Below are 13,884 nucleotides of genomic sequence, written 5' to 3'. Positions count from 1 at the left end.
TCTTTGCATTATCTGATTTGATGTAATAGGAAAATCAGTTATATCCACACTGATATAGCTATATCAAAATTTCAATATTAATTATAAATTCATCATAAATTAAATAAATACAAGCTGTTTGCTTCACCAGTTCTTCATTCATATATTTCCCCTTCCTTGTAATATTCTCTTCAATATTTGAAAATTCTATCCATCCTTCAAGGCCCAGCTTAAGTTCTGCTCTTTCTTAAATACATCCACAGTAAAAGGTCAACCATTTTTCATGATGTTGGTAGAGCAGAGTTTTTAAAATTAAAGTATTGCTCTTCTCCATGTTTCAAGAAAAATTTAAACATGAAATTTTCCTTCTTTCCCCTATGCCTGCCAGGAAAAAATGTCTGACTACCTTATGGAATTTTTGGAGTAGAAGTTTAGTCACTTTCAATAACTTTAACTATTAAATTAAAAAATGTTCCTGATAAGATCAGGTCACAAGGATGTTTTATATTTTAATCTCTTATTCCTTTTGTCATTTTATACTCTGCCTTTACTATACTAGCTGGAAAATTTAGCATATTCTTGCTAGTACACTACAGCTGTCTTGTCATTTACACCTTCAATCCAGATACATGCCATTTGGATGCATTTTGATATTAGTTATAGGATGTTGATGATGTTGCTAATGGTAACTCCAAAGTACTAGTCACTTGTGATTTTTAGAAGCTATGATAGTCACATGAACTTAAATTACCTTCTGTGGTTTATACAAGCACTTTTTTCCCCATTTTTACAACACTACTTTTAATGATGCTCTACAGATGACAAATAAAAGAGAGTTAGCTCAGCTTTAATTTTCTGAAGTAGTCAAAAGCAATCCAAACAAAACTGCTGGACATGAATATGATCCATTGACCAGAAGATCTCCCTTCTTTCCTTAAATAAAGCATTTGCAACTATAGCCCAGAACAACAGGTATTAAATAGTCACAGTAATATTTGGATAATTTAAAGGACAAATATCTTTTGTGGATTTCTGGAGAATAGGAAAAGGTATACTTGAGAAAGCATGCCAAGTTATGAACCATTTTCAGGGCTCCAATCAGTAACAAGTTTCAAGAATGTCTTGTCAATGGAAGTTGCTGACACAAATCAAAAAAAATTTTTTTCATTTATTTTAGAAATGTAAATTTATGCAGTATCAACAACTGTTTTTCAAGGAAAGTGATCCATTTTATTTATAGATATTTTATATGTTTAAAAATGGCCAAATCTTGTTATCTACCTGGGCTTTTACATTGGAAAGCAGAAAATTAACTTGGGGCTCTCAAAGACATCATGATATTAAAACTTCAATTACATTTGAAGATAACTTGATATTAATCAGGAAACTCTTGTTTTAACCTTCACTGTTGAAGAAATTTCCAAAGATAACAACATTTTATGACTGTGTACTGTTGCAGGAGGAGGAATGTAAATTTGTGAATTCATTTGTGGAGGGTGCTTCCATTACATAAAGTCCTAGTACCAGTACAGATAAAGAACTTACTCCAAACATAGAATTTTAGAAAGCTGCTGCATACACTGGAATGTTAGATAACTTGTCTAAGGTGGTGCAGTTAATATGCATACAAGAACCTGGGTCTTTTTGACTCCCCTATCACAAAATCTACAATCCTATTATCTTCCATGTAACTTAGTATACAGAGAATAAATTATAAATCCTATTATTTAAAATCTTGGTATGCATACCTAGATTTTATCTGCTAATTATAGGTACTAAAAATTGATTTATCTCTCTGTCTCTTCCCCTCCTCCTTTTTTTCTCATACATATTGGTGTATATTTGTACAAACATATTCATATATGTATTTGTATACATATATAACCAGAGAAATATATATGTATGATATTGTATAATTCTTTAAGATATATGTATCTATATCTATATATTTGTGTATATATATGTGTGTGCATATATACACATAAATTATATAATTTTGTAATTCTTGAGGATATGTCCAAAATCAGAAAACTCTGATTGCATGTATATATGAATCTTATGTGTATACATTTGTGTATGTATGTATGTATATGTATACATATATATATATATGTAATCATACAATTTTGTAATTCTTGGATATATACATATGTTTATATATGCGTATAAATGTATGTCTGTTTATACATATATAATATATGCACACAACTCTGTAATTCTTAGATTTCTGTTGCTCATATCTAAGAATAAACAAATTGAATATATATGTATGAATATACAGACATATATTTAAATTTATACATATATTCATGCACACACAAGAATGACAAAATTATTTTTAAAAATATCAATTGTTTCAAAAGCTAACTACCTTCCCTAACCCCACCTTCACCCAACATTCAAAAAATTACAATAACCATATTGAGGACCTACTTCATTTCTTTCTTGTTAACTTAAGTCTTACCATAATATATAGAAACATGAATTTACTTTACAGAGATTCCTTAGTAGTATTGTGTGGTGCCTCAGTGGGGCAGGTATCTAGGCCAGAAGTAAGAAAGATGGTCTAACCAGTTTCATCATCAGTGAGGTTGGATTTTTCAGATTCAAGTGAAAAAAATTTTTTTTGGTATCTAAATACTATTGAGTCCGATGTTTTTACTGTGTTTTTGTATTTTCACATTGTTCTGCTTCTGAGCTCCTATAATGTAATATAATCTGTCTGCCCTATAATGAAGCTTTGCTATGTGAACAGATTCTAATGAAGACAGAGGTAACTTACCTTCAGGAGATATTTCCTTCCAGGGATTAGGTGGATACATGAAGGCTGCATTCTGGATTTGATCATGTATATCTTCATCTTCATTAAATGGAAATGTACCACTGAGGCTTACGTAGATGATAACTCCAACAGACCACATGTCCAGAGAACGATTGTAGCCTTTGTTCCTAAGAACTTCTGGAGCTAGGTAAGCTGGTGTGCCTACCACTGACCTCCTGAAGGATTTCTCTCCAATAATTCGAGCAAAACCAAAGTCACAGAGTTTCACCTGTTTGTAATAAAAATATGGAATAAAATTAAATGTATAAATGTCACTTATTCTCTTACAGTTAAATATAAATAGATAAACAGATAGATAGATAGATAGATAGATAGATAGATAGATAGATAGATAGATAGATAGATAGATTTTTTTTTCAAGACCAGCTCTGGAAAACTTAACATGTATTAATTTGCAGAAGTTTATTATTCCCCCTCTATACTATTCCACTTGGTAATCCCCTCAACTTTCATGGATTAAATTATCATTTCTAAGACAAAAACATTCAGACTTACTTATCTAGACCTAACCTCTTTCCTGAACTCTAGTCTTATATCTCCCAATGACTATTGGTCATTTCAAACTCAGTGTCCTGCAGATATTTTAAACTCAACATATCCCAAAATGAATCCATAACTTTCCATATAAGTCCTTCTTTTCTTGCAAACTATCTATTATGAATGAAAGCACCACCATATTCCTAATCACCCAGGTTCAAAATCTGGGTATCAATCTCAACTCCTTGTTTTTTCTCCTTTCCCTTCCTGTCCCCATATTCTAATATGTTTTCAAGCCCTAGTGATTTTACTTCTGTAGCTTCTCATATGTGCCTTCTTTTCTCCTTTGACTATCATGCTTTGCTAGCTCTTATCACCTCCTGCCTGGAATATTGCAATAGCCTGCTGTTGGTTTGCCAAGTTATTCCCCACAATAGTCTACCATCTATTTAGCTATGAAACTAATCTTCCTAAACAAAGATCTAATCATATCACCCAATATTCAAAAAACTCAAGGGCCCTTAATACTTCCAAGATCAAATATAAAATGTTCTATGCAGCATTCAAAGTTCTTCAGAATTTGGATCCTTCTGTTCTCTCTAATCTTCCTACATCTTACTTGCTCCTTGCACTCTCTAGGACCTTCCTTCTTGTTCCTTACACAAGATATTATTTCCCAACTTTGTGCATATTCATTGGCTGTGCCACATGTCTAGAATTCTATCCCTCCTCACTTCCATCTCCTAGCTTCCTTCAAATACAGGACAAAATTCAACAAGAAATCTCTACTGATTCTCCTTAATACCATTTTCCTCTAGGTGGGTTTATATCCACTTTATCTTGTGTAAATCATCTTTGTACAGTTATTTGTTGTTTCCTCCATTAGAATGCGAACTCCATGAGCAGAGACTGATTTTTGCTTCTCTTTGTAAACTTAACTTAGTAGAAAGCTTGGGCACTTTATAAATGCTTGCTGATGGATTTTGTAGCTAATGAACTTGAAATAACTAAGAACATGTGACCATTTCTAAATATTCACACACACACATAAAATATCATTTACATTTTTGTATATATATATATATGCATATATATATATACATATGTGTATATATATGTGTGTATACACACACACACACACACATATATATATGTATCATAATTTCAGTCTAGCATTTCATTCTTTGGTTGCTACAAAACTGATATTCTGGAAGCACAGGTCTGACCTGCCTACAGACCTGCTGAAAGAGTTCAATGGCTCCATTGCTACTAAAATAATATGTAAACTCCTTTATTTAGAATTTAAGGATGTTTGTAATCTAGTTCCAATCTGTCTTTCAGGCGATTATTCTTCATCACTTTCACACACCTAATATTCTAGCCAAAAAAGTCTTCTGGCTCTCTATGTGTCCTTCTATCTTCTTGTATGAAGCCTTTGTACGGTCCCTTTCTCTATTCCTGGAAAATTCTAACTTTCATCTCTTGCAGTCCTTTCAAGCCTTGGCTCCAGTGCCATTTTCCAATATTGCAAGATTCCTTTAATTGTTAGTGCCACTAAATAGCATTCTATTTATTTTATGCTTTGCATTTAGTGATCTGTAAATGTGTTGTACCTACACAGTAGAATTTAAGAATGGTCTCATGTTTGTCTTTGTGTTGCCAGAAAAACTAGCATGATGCCTGGCACAAAGGAGATGATAAATATGTGCTAGTTGAATTGAACTAAATAAATACCAGGTTTTTCTTGAGTATTTGGGCAAAATTAAAAACTACTGATATCCAAAAGAGACAAAAAGAGGAACAATAAATTGGCAGGATTTATATTAAGTATGCTGCTGGTCTCAAAGTCAGAAGGAAGATCACAAGTATTATATTAATCAATAAGCATTTTAAAAGGGCTATATTTTAAATGTTGGGTGCTGGAAAGAATATATCAATGAATAGATATAAATATGGCTGAGAAAATTGGATTTCAGTAAATGATAATTTGAGAAATAAGTGATAGACATATTATGGATGGGAGTAAGGATCTGGTATTTTACTAAAAAACAAACAAACAAACAAACAAACAAAAAAACCTCATACCCACCTGTGGGAAAGGATCAGCTGATGCTAACAATACATTCTCTGGTTTGAGATCACAGTGAACAATATTTTTAAAATGAAGATGCCTCAAGGCAACAAGTATCTGTCAAAAAGAAAATCCAAAAGAGAATTTTATTTTATAGTGTCGTTTTGTTTTAGCCATATGTAAATTACACTGAAATATTAAATGCCAGAACTCAGTGCATTACAGAAATCCAAACCATACTTTCTTCTTCATATTATGAATAGTGCAATGAGACATTAAAATTATTAATATATATGCATACATTAAATAATATATAATATACATAATATGAACATATCAGTTATATAATACTTATATTGAATCCTTGAAAGAAAAAGCACTTTGTAGATTTTTGTCTGATTACCAAAACTGGGGAATTAAGAAAAAGCACTTTGTAGATTTTTGTCTAATTACCAAAACTGGGGAATGACAGAGATTTAGAATGAGAGAGGAAAATTCTGTTAACAGCTGTAACAGCTGATAGGAATATTCATTCCATCTTGGGAAAATTAGAATTTTTCCCTTTCCCACCTTAAATTTTTTTTTTGCCAGCTTCCAAATATGTAACTGCAAATGTTAGTAACTTCTAAGTAGCTAGTTCATAACTCGAAGCTCCTTGATAATTTGATAATATCATATGAAGTAATAAATAATTTCACATTTATTTTATATTGTAGACTTTGGGGGAAGAACCTGAAGAATAAAGCTAGCAAAATATAAACAAGGATAACATTTGATATTAAATATTATTTTTCTAGATCTTTAATTGATTCCTTACCTGGGTAATTAAAAACTTCGTTATGTGCTCTGGCAACCTGCCCTTTTCACTTGACAAGATCATCTCCAGCATGTCTCCATGGAGTTTTTCCATAACAACAAACACTCTTTCAGGCGTCTCAAACATACACTCCAAATTTACAACACCAGGGTGATGAAGGTTCTATTAAAGATAAATAAAGCACTTGAAGAAAATGAGGTTTGTTTTTTTTTTTTTAATACTCTTTGGCAGACACTCTGATTAAATAAAACTGTTCATGCTCAAAGCTATGGAGGAATCTACAGCTAAAATTTCCCCAGCACTTCGAAATTCTACATATGTTGCTTCATACTGTTTCAATTTTTATATCTGTATAAAACATATCTTTAGTTCTTTTTTTCTGGAGAATGGCATCATTTTTCTTCATACTAAATCCAAATTTCCCTTTGTTATTCAGTTGAATCCAAATCTTTGTAACCCCCATTTGGGATTTTCTTGGCAAAGATATTGGAATGGTTGGCCATTTCCTTCTCTAGACCATTTTACATATGAGGAAACTGAGGCAAATGGATGACACAATAAGTCTCTGAGGCCACATTTGAACTCAGGTGTTTATGACTTTAGGTCCAGAATTCAGTCCCACTGGGCCATGTAGCTATATTGTCTAGGATGTTGCCTAGAACACTGAAAAGCTAAATGACTTGTTCTTTAATTATTAGCAATTTAGGGCACTTTTCAGACAATAGATATGGACTTATTTGATACTTAACAAGGTGCTTAGAAAATATTAGAAGCTTAATAAATGTAATTAAAGTGAATTGGAATAGAAATTTATCTTACTCTGTAGGAAAGGAGGAGGAGAAGAGGATATAAGAAAGGGGAAGGGTGATAGAAGGGAGGCTTATTTAGGGAGGGGTTGTCAAAGCCAAAACACTTTGGAAGAGACAGAATAAACAGTGGATTTGGGGGGTGGAATGCAGTAAGCAATTAATAATTGTAAGAAGAATTTTGAAGCAAGTTTCTCTGATGAAGGCCTCATTCTCAAATGTATAAGGAACTGAGTCACTCATAAAAAAATTAATAGCTATTCTCTAATTGATAAATAATTAAAAGATATAAATAGACTTCAGATAAACTAATCAAGCTATTTATAATCACATAAAAATACTCTAACATTGATTTGAGAGAGTTGATGCAATTCTGAGATAGTTCCTTACATTTATTAGATAAGCTGATGGGCTAGGGCAGGATGACAAATGTTGGAGGAAACGTGGGGGAATTAGGACATTGATACATTATTAGTAAAACCGTGAACTGATTCAGCTATTCAACAAAGGAGTTTGGAAATATTTCCACGTCTATAAAACTTTTGGTTTTATAGTAATAGCAACACTATTACTAGGCATATAACCTAAGACAGAGTTTTTAAAAAGGGAAGGTACCTATATGTAAAAAAATATTTATAGCAGCTCTTCTTTCAGGGCAAAGAATTGGAAATTGATGCCTGGAATGCCTGTTATTTGGGGGAATAGCTGAATTAGTTGTGGTATGTGATTGTGATGGAAAGCATGAGCAGCATGCTCTCAGAAAAACCTTGAAGTCCTCCATGAGCTCAGGTAAGATGAAATATACTGTGTACCAAGTAAGAGCAATGCTGTGGAATGATCAGCTGTAGAGGGCCCTCTTGAAACAAGGAAACTTACAACATGGATAAAAGACAGAGAACTAAAAGATTTATAATGGATCACATCAATTTGTTAAATTTCACTGGGTCTCAAACCTTGAGGGTTCTTCCCTGGAGGGAATGTAGGAACGTGGAAAGGAAGGCAAGCTATACATGCTTTTACTATGCTTCTAGCTTCCACTTTTGTTATCCCAAATTGCAGATGTAAAGCTTGAGCAGCTTGATGAAATTTAGAATGAGATTCTTGGGCTGCCTGAAATAAAGGAGTATTGACTAACATGGTTAGATGGCTATTTGCCTTTAAATTTCCACAAAAAAATAGGAACTGGAAGTCTACTATGAGAGTGGACGTGCAAGATATAAATCTTACCTGGATGCTTTTTCACTTGCTCCTGACGTTCCTTAAAGAGCTGATATATATTAGAAGCTGCAAATTTTATTTGGGTTGTGGCAATTCTTTGTACCACACCTATTGAATAGGCCGAATCAGATATTACAATTATATCATCACAGCATACTGATTATGTGTGAACTAGAGAACCATTACATCACCATACTAAGTATTAAGTATATGTATACAATAGAACCATCATCTCATCAATTCCACTGAGTTAACAACATGTAGTAAGTATCCTTGTTTCAAATATATTTCTCCAAAGTTCCAGCCCTCTGCAATCAGCTATGAATGACTGCTATTCTCAACAATATAGTGATCCAGGACTACTCTGAAGAACTTATGATGAAAAATACTATCCATAACTAGAGAAAGAAATATGTGTAAATACAAACTGAAATATACTTTTTTTTTTAACTTTATTTTTCTTCAGGATTTTTTTGAGGGGGGAAGGGGAGAGATTTATGTTTTCTTTCATAACACGACTTTTATAAAAATGTTTTGTATAACTTCATATGTGCCTTCTTGATGAGAGGGATGTAGGGAAGGAGGAAGGAAGATAAACTGGAAGTTAAAATTTTAAACACAAATGTTAAAAAATGTTGTTTTACATGCAACTGAGAAAAACAAAATATTAAAAATAAAAAAGAAATCTTTAAAAAAGAAATATGGATTTTTCAGCAAGGCTATTTTCTTATTACTATTAAGAAACTACCACCTATACACCTCAGTTATTAAACCTACTATTATACTCATTCCACTGTTTTGTAGTTAGTTGATATATGATTCAGATTTACTTCTCTGTGCATGTTCTATTTCCCTAATAGAATATAAGCTCCTTGAGAGCTTAATTTTATATCCTTGTGGCCTAGTCCATAGCAGGTATTTAATAATAAATGTCTGAGTTTAATAAAGAGGTACAAAATATTAAGAAATAACAAAAGCATTTTTTTGTTTTGTTTTGGCATGGAGGATAAAGTGTTCCACAAGAAGGAAAGCTTTCATGTAGACCAGAGCTTCTTAAACTTTTTCCACTTTTGACTCAATTTACCAAAGAAATTTTTACATGACCTCAGACATATAGATATATAAAATAGTTATACAAATCAAACATTTACTAATCACAAACCATACTTTCATGCGCCTACATTATTATGGAACATCATTTGGGGTTGTGACTCACAGTTTAAGAAACTTTGATATAGGACGTAGTGGTACCTAAGCTATGTTTTGAGAAACTTTGTTATCCTTTAGACATAAGAGGAAATTTACAGTCTTGACAGTTAATTAAAGATAATGTTTATTCTTGGGTTTTATAGATTGTGACAATAAACAACCAATAATTAGCATCTGATCTCATATGCCTTTGGGTCTAAAACCAAGGCTTGTGAACCTTGCCAAACCTGTTACTTTATGATAAGGGTAAAAAAAGGTTTATGAAGAGATTGCTTTGTGTAAAGTATATTGTACTAGGTACTGGAGACACAAAGAAAGAAACTATTTTTGAGCCCTCAGGAAACTTCTAAGCCACTGAAGAGGAGGACTAAACAAACCGGTTATTAGTTAGACTGGAGTTAGTTATAGAGTTATACAGTGCCATAAGAAATGTGAGGGAACCACCTTTACTCTCTTTCAAGTAGAGGATCAAGAAAAATTTCAGAGTTGATATCTGAAGTGAGCCCTTAAAGAATAAGAAGATTTCAATGGGTAGAAAAAATTTTAATGGAAGGGAGTTTTAGGGATAAGGGGACAGTCTACCACAAATGCATAATAGTAGAGAAGACAGAATGAGATCCAGGAAGAGATCAAAAACTGTTTCTATTCCACAGAAATGTCCAAAGGGGAGTAGAGTAAAATAAGACTGGAAAGATAAATCAAATCGTGGATGACCTTGAATGCCAGACTAAAGACTTGTGTTGTGTGTATGTGTCTTTATCTTGTCTGTATATATGTTCCCCATATATGCTTCCATGTTACAAGAGCCCACAATTTCAATTGGATGAAGGCTCCTTTTATCAATACTGATCACAAACCTTCTTATACCTTAGTAGATGGCTTTTTCAAGCTACTTTGGCCAACTTGGTAATCAAAACTAAGAATAAGCAGCCTTTCACCTGCTGAATAGTAATTATACCTAAGAATATACTTAGTCTTTTAGGTGAAACTATGGTGGTGGGTTTTTGTTTTTTTGTTTTAATCTGTTCATGACATTGTTAATACCTATGTCTGTGAAGTCCTTTCAATGCTGAAAGACTGTAACTAAGATATTATCTGCACTGTGTGTTAAAAAATAGGCAATTTAAAAAAGGTGTTTTGATCATTCTTTATGTTTTTGGGCAAGGCCGCTAGAATGAATTTTACTTGTTTTTGAGTTCATGGTTCTAGTTCTATTGTGACTAAATAGATTCAAATGTCCAAATATATTTTTTTTATATTTGAAAGCAGCAAAGGCAAGGAAAATAAAGAGCAAATGTATCCAACTATTCACTGATGATCATCTTGTTCCATTACTGAAAAGAAAGATGCCCTTTGGCAGCTTGGAGAATGTGGTATTTGTGGATGGTTGCAGGAAAGGTGAAGGTAAGAACACCAGAACAACATGGTTTATTTATTTCTCTATCTATGTGATACTCTAAAAAATCTTTAAAATTGTTGAGAATAGCTCCAGGAAAAAAAAAAAAAAAAAAAAAAGAACAAAAAAAATAACCAAAAAAACACTAAAGCCTTCACTGAACTGGCTAATATGACAAATTCATAATGTGCATTTTCTATTCCAATTAATGCATTTGCTTTCCAAATAGAATCACTTAATGACTTAAATGTTTTCTTAACAACTTCCAGACTAGCCAATTTAGTTAAGGACAGAAAGAAGGCCATTCATTGGCCTCAACACCTGAAGTTTAGTACAATATAGAATATGGAATAGACAATATGTTTGTTAACACATCAAATGTTGCCCAGAAATTCAAAGACCCAATTTCATGGCAAAACAAATGCCATCAGTGTATGGAACTCTGACCATCTGTTACATTTAAATAATCTGGTTTTCAGGAAATGAAAGATTTGGACCAGCATAGAAAAGAATAGTGTGTCATTCACATATAACAGATTGATGGCATATCTATGAGGTGAATATAAGTTATTTGTTTAAAAGTCTAGGAGGAAATATCATTTGGATATTATAAAAATAAATTTTCTCACTTAAGTTACATAGAAAATATAAATATAATGAATGGGAAAATGGTTGGATATTGGAGTGGGGGAAGGAGGGAGAGAGAGTGAGATGGAAAAAATTCCTCCATTATAAGCCTGGGACAATTGGAAAATGACGTTGTTATCCCTCTGAAGAAATAAGAAAGGTAGTGAATTTTTTTTGTGCTTCGGACATTCAATTTAAGATATATCTAAAAGCAAGTTGGGATGAAGAAAGAGTGAGATCAGGATAGATTTGTGAATCAGCAGCATTGAGAGCTGTGACTTCCTGAGGGAGATTATGTATAGGTAGACAATGTGATCTGAATGAAGATCTAGCAAAGAAGTAGTCAGAAAGATAGATAAGAGAAGAAATAGGATGAAGTATTGTCCTAAAAACTAGAGAAGAAAATATTAAGGAGAAGGGTAACCAACAGGATCAAAGTCTGCAGAAGTCAAGGAGAATTAAATAGTGAGAAGATCATTAGATTTTGGAGAGAGTGGTTTCATGGAATGATAGGGTTAGAAACCAGATTGGATGGGTTAAAAATATAAGGATTTTGAGAGAAAATGGAGGATTATAGATGCCCTTTTCAAGGCATTTAGCTACAAGGCGCTAATTTGCAGGAATGGATCAGTGAATGTTTTTTGAGGATAGAGAAGAGATGTGAATGTTTGTACAACAGTAGGAATGAGTGATAGGGAAGAGATGTGAATGTTTGTATAGCAGGAGGGATGAGCCAACAAATAGGGAAAGATGATAAGTGAAAGTCGAAATGATAGAAGGGACAGTCTATTGAAGAAGACAAGACGGAATGATATCTATTTAATAGATAGAGGAGTTAGTCTTGGTAAGAAGATCACCTCATTATTTGAGACAGGTTGAAGGAGAAGATAGTAGTAGAAGGAGGGAGAGAAGGGAATTTGTAGTGAAGTCTTAATTTTTTTTTCCTGTGAAAGATAAGGAAAAGTTCTCACCTGAGAGTGGGGAAAGGGAGAACCATAGGAAGTTTGAGGACAGAAGAAGAGTTTCATATTAATATTGCCTAATATTGCTACTTTTGATTTCTCTAATCAATGGGTGTGTTCTCATTTTAACAAAGCAGTAGAGAAATTGAAAAGTAGTAGATTTATGATCTAAATTTTCCAATGGAGATGCATAGTAAAAAGAAACTGAAATTTTCAATGGTTGCTTTTTGGATACACACACACACACACACACACACACACACACACACACACACACACAAACACACATACTGCAACAGCAGCATCAAAATGAAGGTTTCTCACCTTTCTCAGAATTCTATGTTGGAAAAAAAAAAAAAAAAAGGAGCATTGTCTTCCTTTTCATTTTCCTATTTACCAGAACTCCTTCTCCCAGTATCTACTCCCTATGTTACTTTGTATTTACATTTTATCCATTTGTATACACATATATTTATATGTTTCTGATAGGGTGTAAGCTACTGAATTGCACGGGTCTATTTCTATATTGTCTTTCTATCCTTAGATCCTAGCACACTGCCTGACACATAACAGGAGATTAACAAATGCTTGTCTACTTATTTCTACACATTTTTATTATCATTTAAATACCACTCAATGATCTAGAAATGATATGTGTCTAAGTTGTGAAAAGAACTCATACAGAAAAAAGTAGAGACAATAAAAATGACATTTACGTAGTCCTTGAAATTTGTAAAATACTTTATATGCATATATTTATTATTATATTAATTTTCTATTTTCTTATTGAACCTCACAACTATCATGTGAGGTAGATTCTGGAGGCTTTATTCCTCATTTTACAGATAAGGAAAAAGAGATTGCCCACAGTCAACAGAGAAGAAGGCAACATTTGAACCCCTATCTTCTTGATATTATGTCCAGTACTCCAATCTCAGCTTTATGGCTGCCTTATATAATATGTAATTTTCTTTACTGTTGACCTGAAAATATTTAGGAGAGTATCTTGCAGGTAATAGTTAGCAGATAATTGCTAGCTTCTGAAACTGATTTAAAATTTTATACACTTTATTTTACTTATTTCTTTTTAGCACCAGGAGATTCTTTGCTTTGTTTTCTTTTTTGGCTTTTTACTTTTGATAAATACAGTGGTGAAAAATAGATATACCTATTTTATTTATTTATTTTTTATATTTAAAGAATTCAAAACAATGTGATTGGTGTCAGCATGTCAAAAAAATAAAAATGCTATCCCTACATTGATGGGCTTTTTTTTTTTTTTGTCTGCAAAGGTTTTATTTAAAAAAATAATTTCAAATCAATAAAAATCAGTAGGTAATTTCCTTTTCATCCTATTTCTTTATTATTACTATTATTTTTATTATTTTAATAGTTTTTATTTACCAGATATATGCATGGGCAAATCTTACAACATTGACAGTTGCCAAATCTTTTGTTCTAATTTTTCCCCTTCTCTTCC

At 32.5% G+C, this 13,884-nt stretch overlaps 1 protein-coding gene across 7 annotated transcripts in view; it reads right to left on the bottom strand.

The window, feature by feature from the left end:
• The window catches only part of PRKD1 (protein kinase D1), a 397,745-nt gene that overhangs the window by 23,361 nt on the left and 360,500 nt on the right, over positions 1-13,884 (bottom strand). For all 7 annotated transcript variants that reach the window (XM_074289587.1, XM_074289589.1, XM_074289592.1 and 4 more), the window contains 3 exons: positions 6,187-6,348; positions 5,388-5,486; positions 2,762-3,029 (listed from right to left, as the gene is read on the bottom strand). In XM_074289587.1, the coding sequence (XP_074145688.1) occupies positions 2,762-3,029; positions 5,388-5,486; positions 6,187-6,348 (529 nt within the window). The remainder of the gene's footprint in view (positions 1-2,761; positions 3,030-5,387; positions 5,487-6,186; positions 6,349-13,884) is intronic.

This window comes from Sminthopsis crassicaudata, chromosome 2 (genome assembly GCF_048593235.1).
Source record: "Sminthopsis crassicaudata isolate SCR6 chromosome 2, ASM4859323v1, whole genome shotgun sequence".
NCBI lineage: Eukaryota > Metazoa > Chordata > Mammalia > Dasyuromorphia > Dasyuridae > Sminthopsis > Sminthopsis crassicaudata.
The sequence above is the reverse complement of the archived record's forward strand: the minus strand, read 5'-3'. Positions and strand labels throughout refer to the sequence as shown.